This window comes from Cyprinus carpio, chromosome A14 (genome assembly GCF_018340385.1).
Source record: "Cyprinus carpio isolate SPL01 chromosome A14, ASM1834038v1, whole genome shotgun sequence".
NCBI lineage: Eukaryota > Metazoa > Chordata > Actinopteri > Cypriniformes > Cyprinidae > Cyprinus > Cyprinus carpio.
The window spans coordinates 11,205,897-11,223,501 of NC_056585.1; the positions used below are offsets into that span (position 1 = coordinate 11,205,897).

Sequence of the window (17,605 nt, forward strand, 5' to 3'; positions counted from 1 at the left end):
ACTCAGGAAAAGAAGCCTCTCCTGGGCTGAACTGGGGATCGGGAGCCCTTCCTGGGCTTAACTCGGGATCGGGGATGCGCTTACATGGTGCTGGCACTGGAGGATGCTCTGGAGGAGCAGTCACAGCAAAGCACTTTCGAGGAGCTGGCACTGGAGCGGGCTTTGGGGCAAGAACTGACACTGGAGCGAGCTCTAGGGCTGGAGCCGACACTGGAGCGAGCTCTAGGGCTGGAGCCGACACTGGAGCGAGCTCTGTGGCTGGAGCCGACACTGGAGCGAGCTCTGCGGCTGGAGCCGACACTGGAGCGAGCTCTGCGGCTGGAGCCGACACTGGAGCGAGCTCTGGGGCTGGAGCCGACACTGGAGCGAGCTCTGGGGCTGGAGCCGACACTGGAGCGAGCTCTGCGGCTGGAGCCGACACTGGAGCGAGCTCTGCGGCTGGAGCCGACACTGGAGCGAGCTCTGCGGCTGGAGCCGACACTGGAGCGAGCTGCGGCTGGAGCCGACACTGGAGCGAGCTCTGCGGCTGGAGCCGACACTGGAGCGAGCTCTGGGGCTGGAGCCGACACTGGAGCGAGTACTGGGGCTGGAGCCGACAAAAAGGGACATTCAAAAAGAGTACGAGATTAATCAGCTCGATCAGGGGAAAATCAGAGACAGGAAGATCACAGTGGATCATTTCGTTGTCCAGTCCCAGTAGAAAGAACGCACCAAGAGCAGCATCAGTAAACTAGCTCAATGAAATCCTCCACATGCCGCTCCTACCTCCGACCGGCTTGCCACAAACCCCACAGCTTATCCTCAGCCATCATCATTTTTTTTTTTTTTTGGTCCAGTTTTCTGGCACACGTATGCTACTGTGAGGAGCACAGAGCAAGGAACATGGAGACCAGGAGTACAAACCACAGAATTTAATTATCCCACAGGAAATCACACGTAGCATGGGGTGTAGACATAAACAATACCGGATGCTGAACTGAAAACAGGGAACTCTATTTAAGCGCATGACTGGAGGAGGGGATGACGAGACACACCTGGGATCAATGGAAATTAAATGGGGAACACCTGGAATGAAATCAACATAATCCGAACAGGTTAATTAAACAGCATAAGAAAGAGATCAAAATTAATTTAATAATTCAATTCTGAACTTCAATAAAATATTTTATATGATATGATTAGATAGATTAAAGTGAGATGATGCTTAAAACCATATTTGTGAACTCAGATTCATTTGTGTGGTCAGATAAGCATTCTTCCAAGACATTGTCCATGTATCCTTAAAATAACTTTACTAAGGATAGTCTTTGACTATGGAGTCAAAATAAATGGCAATTACATATGTAATAATTATAAATAGAGATAAATAGATTATAAATGTGTACTGTAAGACCTGTAAAGATATATAAAGTGTAATGGCTGTATATGAATATCATTTAATATTGAATATGAATATCATTATACAAAAAAAAAATCACACTACCGTTAAAAAGTATCTGACCAGTGAGATTTTTTGCAAAAATTTTCAAATGTATTTTTTTATATTACAATTTAAAAGAATTGTTTTCTATTTCACTTTTTTTTGACGTAATTTATCCATGTGATGAAAAGCTGAATTTTCAGCATCATTACTCCAGTCTTCAGTGTCACATGATCCTTCAGTAATCATGCTGATTTGCTGCTCAAGAAACATTTCCTATTATTATCAATGTAAAAAAAAAAAAATGAATTTTTGAAAGTAGTCTGTGTGTGTTTAAATTCTTTAAAATATATATGACTCTTATATCCTTAATATTTGCGAGTGTAGTGTATCTTTTTATTCCTAATAAGTCTGATTTCCAAATTGGAAAACTGTGATGATTTTTGTGTTGTCACATGAACATGATGGCATCAAGGGAGATGTATGCAATTACTATTAAATATTCACTTTTAAGCAGATAAAATGCATCACTGGCCCAAATGACTCTATATTTGCAGAAACTGGTGTGTAAATGATCTGTGATCAGTAAATGATCCTCTTCAGTTCCACAGAACAGGAAAATGATTAGAATTTGTGACACCATAAAATATTAATGAACAGACACTGTAAGTGACATTTAATACAACATTACAGACTACACACTACAATTAAGTTCACTTCTAGAGAAGCCGAGATGTGCATTCACGCATGAAGTGCATTGATTACTGTATATCTCCAAATCACTTAACAAAAAAGTGACAGGGCAGGTTAGTCCGTCTTCACAGATAGGTCTCTCAATCACCCTCTTCTGCCCTGGGAGCCTCTGATCTGGATAATCCCGTGCTGTTCAGGTGGAATAATTAAACACCTTCCCCACTGGCTGCCCATTTCACCACCCGCCACACTCACCTGTGCCATGGAAATGGCACTGACCACACAAAATAACCCTATAAATTTCATACACTACACGGTTGAGTACTTGGTGAATAAGTACATAGTGTATAAGTGCATGGTGTATAGTGCATGATTTCGGAGGCAACTTTGTTTGCTTTTTTGTTGTTGTTTTTTGGTTGATTAAGTGCATAATTTGGGTATTTTTCTTTTTGGAATTTTTAATATGAACACACTAATCAGTCTATTTGTTTATACTTAAAAACGACACGAATAGTGCATGAGTATGTGGATTTCGGTGCACCTTATAAATGGGAGAAAGAGCAATGTGCAATATGGAGGAATACCTTCTGCCAATCTCCACTTGGTAAAGTCATTGCATCACTGCAGCTGCTGTTAGAAGGTCTGATTGCCTTGAAACGTGTGCTTATGACTGTACATGCCCCTTGACAGGACCAGCCTGTGCTTTTTAATGCTATTTGAGCATAAGAAACAGCATTTGTGAGTTCATGTCAGATTTTGTTGCTGAATTGAAATGTGTTATTTAAATGTGAATGTGGCAAGCAGTTTTTGAAATTTCAGGAATCAGTCAAGTAAATAGGACTTTAGCCTTTACATAGACTGTTATGATGCGTTTCCACTTATTCACATTGTAAATCTAGCAAAGGTTTTTTTAATGTACAGTGGGTATAGAAAAAAAAAATCTGAGGCCTTATCAATGCCTAGAAGTGAAGTCTATTAGTGGAAGGTATTTGGTACGACACAGACCCTCCCTGGATCAGGATGTCTCTCCAAACAGCATGAAAGAGCAGGAGGAAACTGCTCAGAGAGGCGACCAAGAGGCCGACAGCAACTGTGAAGCAGTTGCAGGAATTTATGACAAAGAGTGGTCATTGTGTGCATGTGACAACAATATCACAAATTCTCCTCAAATGTGGCACAATGGGAGGGCTGCAGGAAAAAAGCCGCTCCTCAAGAAAGGCAACATGCAGTCACGACTTACCTTTGCCAAAAAGCACCTGAAGATTTTGAGGCAGATGAGACTAAAATTGAATTATTTGGCCTCAACACCAAACGATATGTCTGACGGAAGTCCTATACAGCTCACCATCTAAATAACAGCATTCCTCCAGTAACGCGTGGAGGTGGTGATGTCCTGTTATGGGGGGTTTCTCTGCAGCAGGGACTGAAGCACTTGTCAGGACTGAAGGAAAAATGTATGGGGCAAAATACTGTCAAATTCTTGAGGAAAATCTGCTGTCCTCTGCCAGAAAGTTGTCAATGGGAAGAAGGTTTACCTTCCAGCATGACAATGACCCAAAGCACACAGCAAAACTGAGCTCACAGTGGTTGAAGGAGAAAAAGGTGAATATCCTTGCATGACCTCGTCAGAGTCCAGACTTAAACCCCACTGAAAATCTGTGAAATGACTTGAAGACTCCAGTCCACAAACGCTCACACATTAAATTTGAATTGAATTTGGGAGTTTTTGAGGGGAGAGTGGGCAAATATAGCAAAGTCTAGATGAGCAAAGTTAGTAGAGAGAGAGACATATCCTAACAGACTAAAGGCTGTCATTAAAGCAAAAGATAAATAAACAAAATACTGACACAAGGTGGTGAACCTTTTTCAAATGAGTGATTGTTTTTTTGTTTTGTTTTTTTCTCTGATATGTTAGTGTTATATATTTCACTTGGATGTTATAAGTTGCACTGTGTAAATACAGCTGGATAAAACAAAAAAAATCGTCTGTCTTCATTTCAGGCTGCAAAGCAACAAAATGTTGCTTTGATTGTGAATTGTTTTTTTAGGTGGTTGTTTTTTTTATATACTGTATGTTTGTTATTTTTTTTTTTTTTTTTTTTTGTTTTTTTGTTTTGTTGTTTTACATCGTTGCAAAAGCAGCTTCACAGAAAATTAAGGTTTCTACATTGCAATAAGGAATAGTTTATCAGTGGTGACTCTTAAGATGAAGTCCATATGGCAGAAATCTACAGCTCTATAACAGTAAAAATAATACACCTAGTCAATGACATGTAATTAAACAGAAACAATGAGCTCTAATAATAACAGTAATGATTATAGGTTGTGATCAAACTTAACATAAGGAAAATTTGGTAGGTTTGCATGTCAGATCAGGTTTTTTTTTTTTTTTTTTTTTTTTTTTTTTTTTTTTTTTTTTTTTTTATACCCTGGCATTAAAAATAAATAAATAAATAAATACATAGCCTAGGGGAGTGATGGAAAATTTTTCAGCTTTCTCTCTTTTGACCAACGTAATTAATTAATTAATTGATTTTTATTTATCTCTCTCTCTCTCTCTCTTTCTCTCAGAAAGTAATAGAAATGCTGTTGTAGATTTTTCTTTTGCTATTGGGGCAAATGAGAACACACTCACACACACACACACACACACACACACACACACACACACACACACACACACACACACACACAAACAAATTTGTAGTAGTTACCGTTCACCACTAGAAGTTTAGCCAACAATTTTCGCTTCTGAGAATCCTGAAAATGTGAGAAGGGACCATAGCTGCCTGGAGGCGTTGCAAATATGGACGATGAGTGAGCTTCCAGGATTTATTGTATGAGAGATTCCTTATGACAAAAAAATAAAAATACTTAAGTATAATCAATGTGACTTTGGTTTCTGTCTGTAACTCAGTTCTGACTTGATCTTTCCTTTGAGGCTTTTTAAATATTAAAAGCTCAATCTTTTAAAATAATATTATGTTCTGGTCTTTCTGAATGTCCATGTCACTTGGGATCCTTTTGTTTTCCACTCAACATTGATACCTGTAGGTCTGTCAACAAGGCCACACACTGTGCTTCATATTGACTGAACACCTATTCAATTCTGCTTAAGAGCTACTGGCTTCTCTGTGTCTTCTACTCAATACAAGTGGCCGATAATACATCAGGACATTAAATGTTCTTCTGTTCTTAGAAGAAAACATCTGGAAGATGCTTTGATCATGAGAATAAGACCCCATCCTTTGGTTGTCATGATGGAGAATAGCTTAAAAAGAGCCAAGAGCTCTTCATTTCTGTAAAGTCACCTTCCGCCTCTGAGTCACAAGCAACAAATGACATTGCCTGTGTTCGCAAGAGCGCTTCTATAGGTTCTGCTCTGGTTTCATTGAGATAAATGTGAAAAGGCCAGTAAACGTGACATGACATTTAAAAGCAGATCATCTTGTGATAAACATTGTAAGTCTGCAGAGGAAATGTCTAGTGAAAATCTCTTAAAGATTTTTGTTTTTATTTTAAATATAACTTTGGATTGTGACTAAATTAGGTCAATCATTTCCCAAAGGATTTTTATATGCCAATGACAGATGCTTAGTTTAGTCTGTTGACAAGCTTTATCCAAATTTAGACAACTGTTCAGCATAATTATGATTATCTGTAATTCCCAAAACTAATCTAGTTTGAAGAGCACTTCTGATGCACAGAATAGCACCAAACAGTTTCCCATGTTGTATTCTTTTCAAAGACAGAAAGCAAACCACCTCATTTAATTGAAACATCACTAAAACAATTATTGATTGGCTTGACCTTTGCCCTTTTGTTAATCAAATTCATATGAAGAGGCTTGTCAAACTGCACAGCCAACCAACGTTTTCCACGGTAATTGTCTGTCAACGCTGCTATTGATCAAGATGTCCGCAGGCTTTCTCTTATGTAATCAATTACTTTGTGTATTGTTCCATTATATCAAAAGACATCTAAGGACACACAGGACACACATAAACATCAGACTGGATTATCAGACCATAAAAAGTATTTGTTTTACTAAAACATTTGCAATAAAATAATACTCTCTCTCCCTCGCTTGTGTGTGTGCGTGTGTGTGTGTGTATATATATATATATATATATATATATATATACAGGTCCTTCTCAAAAAATTAGCATATTGTGATAAAAGTTCATTATTTTCCATAATGTAATGATAAAAATTAAACTTTCATATATTTTAGATTCATTGCACACCAACTGAAATATTTCAGGTCTTTTATTGTTTTAATACTGATGATTTTGGCATACAGCTCATGAAAACCCCACAAAATTCCTATCTCAAAAAATTAGCATATTTCATACCAACCAACCAATAAAAGAAAAGTGTTTTTAATACAAAAAAGTCAACCTTCAAATAATTATGTTCAGTTATGCACTCAATACTTGGTCGGGAATCCTTTTGCAGAAATGACTGCTTCAATGTGGCGTGGCATGGAGGCAATCAGCCTGTGGCACTGCTGAGGTGTTATGGAGGCCCAGGATGCTTCGATAGCGGCCTTAAGCTCATCCAGAGTGTTGGGTCTTGCGTCTCTCAACTTTCTCTTCACAATATCCCACAGATTCTCTATGGGGTTCAGGTCAGGAGAGTTGGCAGGCCAATTGAGCAAAGTAATACCATGGTCCGTAAACCATTTACCAGTGGTTTTGGCACTGTGAGCAGGTGCCAGGTGGTGCTGAAAAAACGAAATCTTCATCTCCATAAAGCTTTTCAGCAGATGGAAGCATGAAGTGCTCCAAAAATCTCCTGATAGCTAGCTGCATTGACCCTGCCCTTGATTAAAAACAGTGGACCAACACCAGCAGCTGACATGGCACCCCAGACCATCACTGACTGTGGGTACTTGACACTGGACTTCAGGCATTTTGGCATTTCCTTCTCCCCAGTCTTCCTCCAGACTCTGGCACCTTGATTTCCGAATGACATGCAAAATTTGCTTTCATCCGAAAAAAGTACTTTGGACCACTGAGCAACAGTCCAGTGCTGCTTCTCTGTAGCTCAGGTCAGGCGCTTCTGCCGCTGTTTCTGGTTCAAAAGCACACACGCCTGTGCACTGTGGCTCTGGATGTTTCTACTCCAGACTCAGTCCACTGCTTCCGCAGGTCCCCCAATGTCTGGAATCGGTCCTTCTCCACAATCTTCCTCAGGGTCCGGTCACCTCTTCTCGTTGTGCAGTGTTTTTTGCCACACTTTTTCCTTCCCACAGACTTCCCACTGAGGTGCCTTGATACAGCACTCTGGGAACAGCCTATTCGTTCAGAAATTTCTTTCTGTGTCTTACCCTCTCGCTTGAGGGTGTCAATGGTGGCATTCTGGACAGCAGTCAGGTCGGCAGTCTTACCCATGATTGCGGTTTTGAGTAATGAACCAGGCTGGGAGTTTTTAAAAAAGCCTCAGGAATCTTTTGCAGGTGTTTAGAGTTAATTAGTTGATTCAGATGATTAGGTTAATAGCTCGTTTAGAGAACCTTTTCATGATATGCTAATTTTTTGAGATAGGAATTTTGGGTTTTCATGAGCTGTATGCCAAAATCATCAGTATTAAAACAATAAAAGACCTGAAATATTTCAGTTGGTGTGCAATGAATCTAAAATATATGAAAGTTTAATTTTTATCATTACATTATGGAAAATAATGAACTTTTATCACAATATGCTAATTTTTTGAGAAAGGACCTATATATATATTATCTTTAAAAGTTTGAGTAATTTTGTTGTGTGTTTTTGTCATTTTTAGCACTTTCTGTTTATATATTTCTGTCATGCTGCTGCAGAGCAAGGACCGAGACTTGCTACTGCCAATACATCCACAGACATGCTGCAGCCAGTGAGCATGTAGGAAAAACTGCTGCTGCGCATGTAACATACATAAAATAACCCCCATAACATTACATCAAATGACCCCGGAGCAGATCAATACAGGTGGAGCTGGGGAAGGTGGAGGGTTTCTGAAGCATGCTGCAACTTCTACAGCAAGCACTAGCCAAGTTTTTGAATGCTGAACAGCAAGTTCATTGGCTGCTGATGTGAAAAGGAACCAATCAGCTGGTTATATCGGATTAATATGTGTGTTAATATATATGTGTTTGTTTGTGTGTGTGTAATTTTTATTCATTTTTTCATTTTAGTTATTTTAGTACATTGAGTTAAACACAAAACTAAATTAATAGGATAAATGTTGCTTTGGCAACTACTGGAAATAAAATTGTATTTTATATTTTATTTTACTTCAATTTGTGTATATTTCAAGTAACAAAAATTGTTTTTTAATAGTTGTTATTTTAGTTTGATATATGTGTGTGTGTGTGCTTAATTTTTTAAACCACCTGTAATAATAAAGAGAAAACAAATATTTTAGAATTTTTTTATATTTTGTTTAAAAATAATATTTTATTTGTCATTTATTTGTTTAATAATAAAATTTAAATTGTTTTTTTTTATGGATATTAAAAAATGAAATTAATTTTTTTTATTGCATAATTTGGCCTTGATAAATGCTTGCATTCTTGCTGGCATTATTTTATGTACTTTCTAGTCTCTGTTGTTATTGACAGTAATTGGGCATCTGAATAAAATAAAAATAAAAAAATGTATAAAGTGCTTTACTATATTTTCTGCCTTTCTTGTGAAAAAATAAATTTGAAAATTCATGAATAACAACAATAATTATATTTTAGCATTAGAAACACTACTGTGGCTAAAGAGCTCACACATACTGGTAGATTAGCCATTACAGAAAAATTATATACAGGTGCTGGTCATATAATTAGAATATCATCAAAAAGTTAATTTATTTTATTAATTCCATTCAAAAAGTGAAACTTGTATATTATATTAATTCATTACACACAGACTGATATATTTCAAATGTTTATTTCTTTTAATTTTGATGATTATAACTGACAACTAAGGAAAATCCCAAATTCAGTATCTCAGAAAATTAGAATATAACTTAAGACCAATACAAAGAAAGGATTTTTAGAAATCTTGGCCAACTAAAAAGTAAAAAAAATTAAAAGTATGAGCATGTACAGCACTCAATACTTAGTTGGGGCTTCTTTTGCCTTAATTACTGCAACAATGCGGCTTGGCATGGAGTCGATCAGTCTGTGGCACTGCTTAGGTGTTATGAGAGCCCAGGTTGCTCTGATAGTGGCCTTCAGCTCTTCTGCATTCTTGGGTCTGGCATATCGCATCTTCCTCTTCACAATACCCCATAGATTTTCTATGGGGTTAAGGTCAGGCGAGTTTGCTGGCCAATTAAGAAACAGGGATACCATGGTCCTTAAACCAGGTTCTGGTAGCTTTGGCACTGTGTGCTGGGGCCAAGTCCTGTTGGAAAATGAAATCTGCATCTCCATAAAGTTGGTCAGCCGCAGGAAGCATGAAGTGCTCTAAAACTTCCTGGTATACGGGTGCGTTGACCTTGGACCTCAGAAAACACAGTGGACCAACACCAGCAGATGACATGGCACCCCCAAAACCATCACTGACTGTGGAAACTTTACACTGGACCTCAAGCAACGTGGATTGTGTGCATCTCCTCTCTTCCTGCAGACTCTGGGACCCTGATATCCAAAGGAAATGCAAAATTTACTTACATCAGAGCACATAACTTTGGACTACTCAGCAGCAGTCCAGTTATTTTTGAAGCGAGACGCTTCTGACGCTGTCTGTTGTTCAAGAGTGGCTTGACACAAGGAATGCGACAGCTGAAACCCATGTCTTGCATACGTCTTTGTGTAGTGGTTCTTAAAGCACTTACTCCAGCTGCAGTCCACTTTTTGTGAATCTCCCCCACATTTTTGAATGGGTTTTGTTTCACAATCCTCTCCAGGGTGCGGTTATCCCTATTGCTTGTACAATTTTTTCTACCACATCTTTTACTTCCCTTCACCTCTCTGTTAATGTGCTTGGACACAGAGCTCTGTGAACAGCCAGCCTCTTTTACAATGACCTTTGGTGTCTTGCCCTCCTTGTGCAAGGTGTCAATTGTCGTCTTTTGGACAACTGTCAATTCAGCAGTCTTGCCCATGATTCTGTAGCCTACAGAACTAGACTGAAAGACCATTTAAATGCTTTGCAGGTGTTTTGAGTTAATTAACTGATTAGAGTGTGGCACCAGGTGTCTTCAATATTGAACCTTTTCACAATATTCAAATTTTCTAAGATACTGAATTTGGGATTTTCCTTAGTTGTCAGTTTATAAGCATCAAAATTAAAAGAAATGAAATATGAACATTTGAAATATGTCAGTCTGTCTGTAATGAATAAATATAATATACAAGTTTCACTTTTTGAATGGAATTAGTGAAATAAATCAACTTTTTGATGATATTCTAATTATATGACCAGCACCTGTGTGGTGTATATATATATATATATATATATATATATATATATATATATATATATAATATATATATATATACTATATACGTATAATCTATATATATATATATATATACATATAGTTATATATATTATATATCATATATATATATATATATATATATATATATATATATATATATATATAATATAAAATTGCTTATATATATACCATATAAATTGCTTATCACCAATACTGTTAGCTTAGGGCAGCTGTGGCACAAACCTTACATTGTATGGTGGTGGTCTAATAAATGTAAGCACTGTATATAAAATATAATGTGAAATATAATGATCTAAAATATTTAAAATGTATGCAAAATATATGTATACAATAATTTAGTATTATTTTAAATAAAGTATAGTATAAAAAAAGCATTTTAATAATGGTGTTTATTTCAAAACACTTCAATTTTATCAGGTTTTTCTGAACTTTGAAAAATTGTATTCTCTAATAGTGAACTCATACAAAATAAAAATTAATTTAGCACACATGACTACACTGTGACCTCTGCTTGACTCGTTTAATGATGACTGCTGGATGTGGGCAGGGCTGCTGGATTCTCCTCTCCTCTCCGGTTGTTCTTATCACACACACACGCTGATCCTGATGCTGGAGTCAGAGCTTCACCTGCAGTGAGCAGCGCTGGAGTCCCCGAGCAGCTCTCACAGCCGCTGTCTGGATGTCCATGAAAGGCAGAGGATCCAAATACCAGAAAAGAGTGTCGTTTTCTGAGGATGAAGATGAGCAGTGCTGGAAAGAGGAGAACGGCGGTGTGGACGCACATCACCTGAAATCCGTCAGTACGGTCAGCGATTCATCGGGTTATAACCGGTACAACATGTGAGTGTTCATACAACTCTACAAGCTCACACTAATATATTTGATCTCAGTGATAAAGCAGTGAAATGAAAAACAACGCGTAAAAAGGCAGACTAAATCATTTTAATTGTGTGAAAGGTATAAGATTTCTGTATTTTTATTTTAGTAAAATATTAGCTTAAAGTATCAAGTTCCATAGTCATTTCTTAAGTTTGATTTTTTTAATTAATTAAAATATTACATTGCTCCTGTTGAAATGGCCTAGTCCTGTTGAAACGGTCTCTGCAACATTTGTCATTATTGATTTGATGCAGAAATGGCACTGAAATGCTAAATAACTTAAAATACAGTTTCTTTTTATTTTCTGTGATATGGATCTTAAAGCGACACCTAGTGGAAGTTCATTTCTCCACTGATTATTAATGCATGTGTGGGTTTACTGTAGCTATAAATTTGTCGCAGTGAGCTAAATCTGACAAAATCTTCGTTGGGGGCACTTGAGGACGTCATTATTTGGAATATTAGAAAAAAAAAAAAATCATGTAAATATCCATAACAATATTTTCAATGTGCATAATTTCCAGTTCTGCTAAATTAAGCAATATATATATATATATATATATATATATATATATATATATGTGTGTGTGTGTGTGTGTGTGTGTGTGTGTGTGTGTGTGTGTGTGTGTGTGTGTGTGTGTGTGTGTTTATGTATGTGTATGTATATGTATGTATGTGTATATATATGTATATATATATATATATATATATATATATATAGCACATAAAATGTGAGCTAGCTTATTCAAAGCAAAGAAGATTTGTGTTTTCTTCCAAAAATGTTTCAAATGTAATTTCCACCATCAGAGAATGCTCTGTCCTATAAAAGCATGCTATATAGCTGATTAATAGCAGATATATACACATACTGATTTTATCAAAAGCAATTTATATAGCCTGCAAGGTACAGTATATATTTTACTAGCTCATTGTTATTAAATTACAATTATTTAGTAAAAAAAAAAAAAATAATAATAATAATAATAATAATTTTATACTTAATCCCAAAGGAAGCTGTTTCTTAAGATTTTTACATTTTCTCATGAAAATGTGTTTTCTTGTGCGAAAGACAGAAAATTGTGTTGTGTTTTTGTCATGTTTAGTAGTTTGTTTGTTTTTTTAAAAACAAAAGTTTTTATTCATTTTTATTTCAGTTTTGGTTAGTTTAGTATATCAAAATAAATGCAAGCTATATATGAAAGTTATGTATACATATATCAGTTTATTCCTTTGTTATTAAAATAATTTATTTTGAGAATTTTTTTTTACCCATTTGATCATGCATCAGGCAAAAATCAGAAGTCTGATCAGTAAGAAAAGTATAGACCATGGTTTGAAGTACTGTTCATGTCTGTAGCACAAATATTGCAAAGTTTAGTACATGGGTGAAAATCTAGTAAAATGCAGCCACTAATGAAGAAGTACAATGCCTGTCAATTCACATGTTGATTTATGACCTCAATGCTGACATTGCTTTTCAGGATATACTGTGTGACTGATGCATCTCATTAGTGGTGGATGTGCTGTGCACATGCTGTCCAGACTCTGAAATACCCACAGTTGTCTACATTTCAAAGACACAATGTTCTTTCTAAATATATTGAGCTGCGGCCTGCAGAATGACAGATAGCCTTCCTCAGTCTTCTTGATTATGCACGTCTTTGTGAAGCACTGCTTTGCGATGATGAACGTGTTCATATGTCACAGGCACTTTTTCACATTGTAAGCATGTTTAAATTAAAATTAAATTAACAACGAGCTGCGTAATGCATGCCAATCGATCCATTTTTCACAAAAATAGAGAAGGTGTTTTAATGAGAGGAGTAGAAATAGGTTAAGTTTACATTTTCTCTAAATGTGTTTTTTAACTAAACAAGGAATTTCTGGTCGCTTTAGTAATTAGAGAATGATTTATATCAAACAGGACCATTGATTAGCCAAAATTTGACCATTTCAAGATTTTGATGCCTTTTTGAGAATTTTTGAGAACATTGAACATTCCCCTAAAGTTCTGTAAACCTTCCATAAAGAAATAGCCAATTCCATAAATTCCTGGCTAACTAAATACAAACCTTTAAAAGTCCATGTTCTGGGAACATTGCGGGAATAAGAAACTAACATTCTCCAAACGTTCTTGGAAACCGAAAAATATATAAATTCTCAAAACTTTTTTTATATGAATGCTGAAATGTTTTGTGGACCATATGACTTTTTTTTTTTTTTTTTTTTTTTAGAAAACTTTCAGTAAAAGGTGTTCCACATGATATGTCCACTGTTAAACATTAAAATAACAGAATAAATTACAATAAAATAATAAAAAAAGAAAACTCATGTTAAACATTCTCGAGGAATACTGGTGAAATATATACACTGAATGCAGGATAAAAAGAAATCTCAGCTGTAAGAGAGTTTCACATTTTTGTTTACAAAATATGCAGACGTTTAACTTTATTAATTAATACCTCAGTCCAGAGCAGATTCAAGTCATGTTCTGTGTTTGCTAGAGTCAAGAGGTTTTAGGGGAGGCTGAGCTCTTTGCGTTTATTGAATTGGCATGGTAGAAGTGTCTTGCATGGAGAGTTTGGAGCTGAATGCTTCCCCTCCTCTCTGGCCTCTGGTGATGTGGGTGTCTGAAGCTCCAGGGACCCGGGCTGTGTGAAATGAATTTCCCCGCTCAAGTAAATCCTGCAGTGGAGACCGGGTCCATCTCGCTTCAGACTATAAATTCAGCCCTTAAATTAAACAAATTCATTCTCACAAACCTTATTTACTAATGCGTGTAATAAATAAGTTTTGTGCTGAAGTTGTTTAATGTCTTGAATTAATTGTTTTTATAATAGTTCACAATAATACAATTTTATTTTTTTCTTCCCTGATTCAGTTTCACGTGTTTATGATTTTTGCTAACACTGTGGTTTTTTTAAGGACTATATTGTGTTAAAGCAGATAAGTTTGTTTTTTGTTTCAATGTGTCAGTCGAAGTTTTGTTTGATTAAATACAGCATGAATATTGCTCAGTAAACAGTGTTGGTGGGTTTTAATACAAGGGAGTTTAACAGTTTATTAACAGTGCAGTCTTTAAATTCATATTTATTAGTTAATGATTATTGTGTCACAGCTTTAGGACAAGCCAGATGATAGCAATAACAATTTTAAAATTGCAATTTTCAGGCCGGTAAAAAATTTAATAGATTGCGTAAATAGTTGCGTATGTGTCCCTCTGTTGTCCTCAGTGGGAAAACATGGAAAGGGTTCAAATATGCAAAAGATGCTGGAAAACCAAAGAATTTGTGGGACCTGAAGGATTTTCCTGAAGTACAGCGGGCAGCTTAGCAATTTTTACCACAACTGTACACACACACACACACACATATACATTATACATTATATATATAATGATATAATAAGTGACTGTAAATTAAAATATTAAATTATATACGTCTGTATTTATGTTCTCTTTTTAAATAATGTAAAATATATATTCTTTAGAATGTGTTAAATTCATGCTTTGCTCTAAAATATTTGACCAGAAATTGCTCTTTGTGAGTGCAGTCTCTATAAAATTCATGGCGAAAAGTCATGGAAAAGGTTGGTCAAAAGGTGTGAAAATACTCTCAGAATAAGCTTTTGTAGTTATTACAAAGTTCTAGAGCCAAATACATAAATCCCAACCAGTTCCAAAAAATGTTTTGATGTTTTTTGGACTTTGTATTGTAAAGAGAGGAATATAGGGGAAAGGGATAAGGGTTTTAAGCCTTTCATATGAATTCCATGAAGTCCCAATATGTCAAGAGTTTGTGAACTAGCCACAAGGCGCAATACGTATAAACACTGTTAAAAGTATTATCCATTGACTAACTAAATGTGAGTCAGCTTGAGTTGAGAACAGACGTCACTCCAACAAGACACTCACCTGTTGTCTGAATATGGCATCTGTTGCGTTTCATTAAAAAGCTATTAAAAGCCAGAGGGCGATCTCGCCTTCAGCAGGACCATCCGGCCCGCATCACCTTTCCGTCCCTGTGGGATCATATCCCTGATGATACACCACTTGTCAGATCTCAGTGAGAAAGTCAACTTGTTGGACATTTGTCAAAGGCGTGAGATATAATCAAGCAGCCCAGTGCATAGAAAGTCACTTCCACTTGGATGAGCTTAACTAATGTTCACAAGGTAAAAATACTTCTTTTTCAATTGCAGGAAATCTTCGGATACTTTCCCCCATCGCAGGATGACCCTACCACGAGAAAAGGGCCGACGACAGGCGATTCGCGGACCGGCGTTCATGTTCAACGCCCGTGGCAGCAGCCTCACAGCAGAAGAAGAACGCTTTTTGGACGCGGCGGAGTACGGCAATATCCCGGTGGTCCGGAAAATGCTGGAAGAATCACCCACGCTCAATGTGAACTGCGTCGACTACATGGGACAGAACGGGCTACAGCTGGCCGTTGGCAACGAACACCTGGAAGTCACCGAGCTGCTCCTGCGGAGAGACAACCTGGCCCGTGTCGGGGATGCGCTCCTGCTGGCGATTTCTAAAGGTTACGTGCGTATTGTAGAGGCCCTGCTGGGACATCCGTCTTTTGCGGGCGGCGAACGACTCACCCGCAGCCCCTGCGAGCTGCAAGACGACGACTTTTACTCGTACGACGAGGACGGCACACGGTTCTCGCCCGATATCACGCCTATCATCCTGGCCGCCCACTGCCAGAAATACGAGGTCGTGCACATGCTGCTGATGAAGGGCGCCAGGATCGAGCGGCCGCACGACTACTTCTGCAAATGCGCTGACTGCACGGAGAAGCAGAGGAAGGACTCGTTCAGCCACTCGCGGTCCAGGATAAATGCGTATCGTGGACTGGCCAGTCCGGCATATCTCTCTCTGTCCAGCGAAGACCCCGTACTGACCGCACTGGAGCTGAGCAATGAGCTCGTCAAACTCGCCAACATCGAAAAAGAGTTTAAGGTAGTATGGCCACCTCTGTGGGACTGTATTAACATGCGTTTGTTTTTGCTTTAATAACATGGCTTTTTCATTTCTTTTGAATTTTTTGAATTTTTAATTTGATTAGCATAATGGTTTTTATTGGTCAAGTGTACACTGCAAATTTTTGAGTCACAACCAGTTTTAAATATAAGAGCATATTAATCTCCTAAATTATTAAACTGCATATAGAAATAATGCATGCGCAAACTGTGATATCCGATCCACGAACAAATGACTCTTATGAGTCGGTTTTGATGAATCAGTCAAAAAGATTCACAAAATGACATCAGCCTTATTAGTCACATATACAAAGTTTTTAGAATCTTAACTACTTATATATATATATATATATATTATATATATATATATATATATATATATATATATATAAGAGTGAATTAATCAAATAAATTATTTAACTGCACTGCACTGCGTATAAAAATAATACAGGAGTTCTGATTCACACCTGATGCAACAATGTAAAATACAGTCGAGAAAAAACAGTGAAAAAACGCAGTCATTTATTTTTCTCAGATTGCATTAGTTAATCAAATCTTTAAAGTGATGAAGCAACAAACACAGCGTGAAATGTAATGTCTGATTCACAGAAAAAAAAAAAACGACTTGGTTTTGATGAATCACTCAAAAAGGTTTACAAAATGAAAAAAAAACTTAACTCACTTGTGAGACTGGGATTCTTAAATTGTATTGTATTTTTAAGTTTGCACCATATGTTTTTTCTTTAAACACTTTTTCTTTAAATTTATTTGTAAATGTTTTGACTCTACAGCAGACTTATTTTCCCTTAAATATTTTGCATAATGGTTTTTACTGGCCATGTATGCACTGCAAAGTTTAGGGAGCAAATTTTAAATATAAGAGCGAATTAATCTTAATTATTGCACTGCATAAAAAAAAAATAATACAGGAGTCACACTGTGATAAATAAACATTTTGTGTAATTTATCATTTAATCTGGTTGCATTAATCACATCTTTAAAGTGACACAGCATGGACCGTGATATCTGATTTGTGAAAAAATAACTCTTATGAGTTGGTTTTGATGAATCAGTCAAAAATATTCACAAAATATTTTTGATTTGAATCAGATTCAATAAGTAAATCATTCAAAGCCCTTTCTGAACTGAGTCATTTTAGTTTGTCTTATTCGAAATGTACCT

The 17,605-nt window shown here is 36.7% G+C and overlaps 2 protein-coding genes across 3 annotated transcripts in view; one reads left to right on the top strand and one right to left on the bottom strand.

Moving 5' to 3' along the window:
- Positions 1–17,605, bottom strand: part of LOC122133921 (SH2 domain-containing protein 4A-like) — a 956,524-nt gene that overhangs the window by 143,392 nt on the left and 795,527 nt on the right. The gene's annotated exons all lie outside the window — the stretch shown is intronic.
- Positions 11,127–17,605, top strand: part of LOC109074019 (short transient receptor potential channel 3-like) — a 34,678-nt gene continuing 28,199 nt past the window's right edge. For both annotated transcript variants that reach the window (XM_042770684.1, XM_042770683.1), the window contains exons 1-2: positions 11,127–11,398; positions 15,638–16,403. In XM_042770684.1, the coding sequence (XP_042626618.1) occupies positions 11,238–11,398; positions 15,638–16,403 (927 nt within the window). In that variant the 5' untranslated portion in view covers positions 11,127–11,237. The remainder of the gene's footprint in view (positions 11,399–15,637; positions 16,404–17,605) is intronic.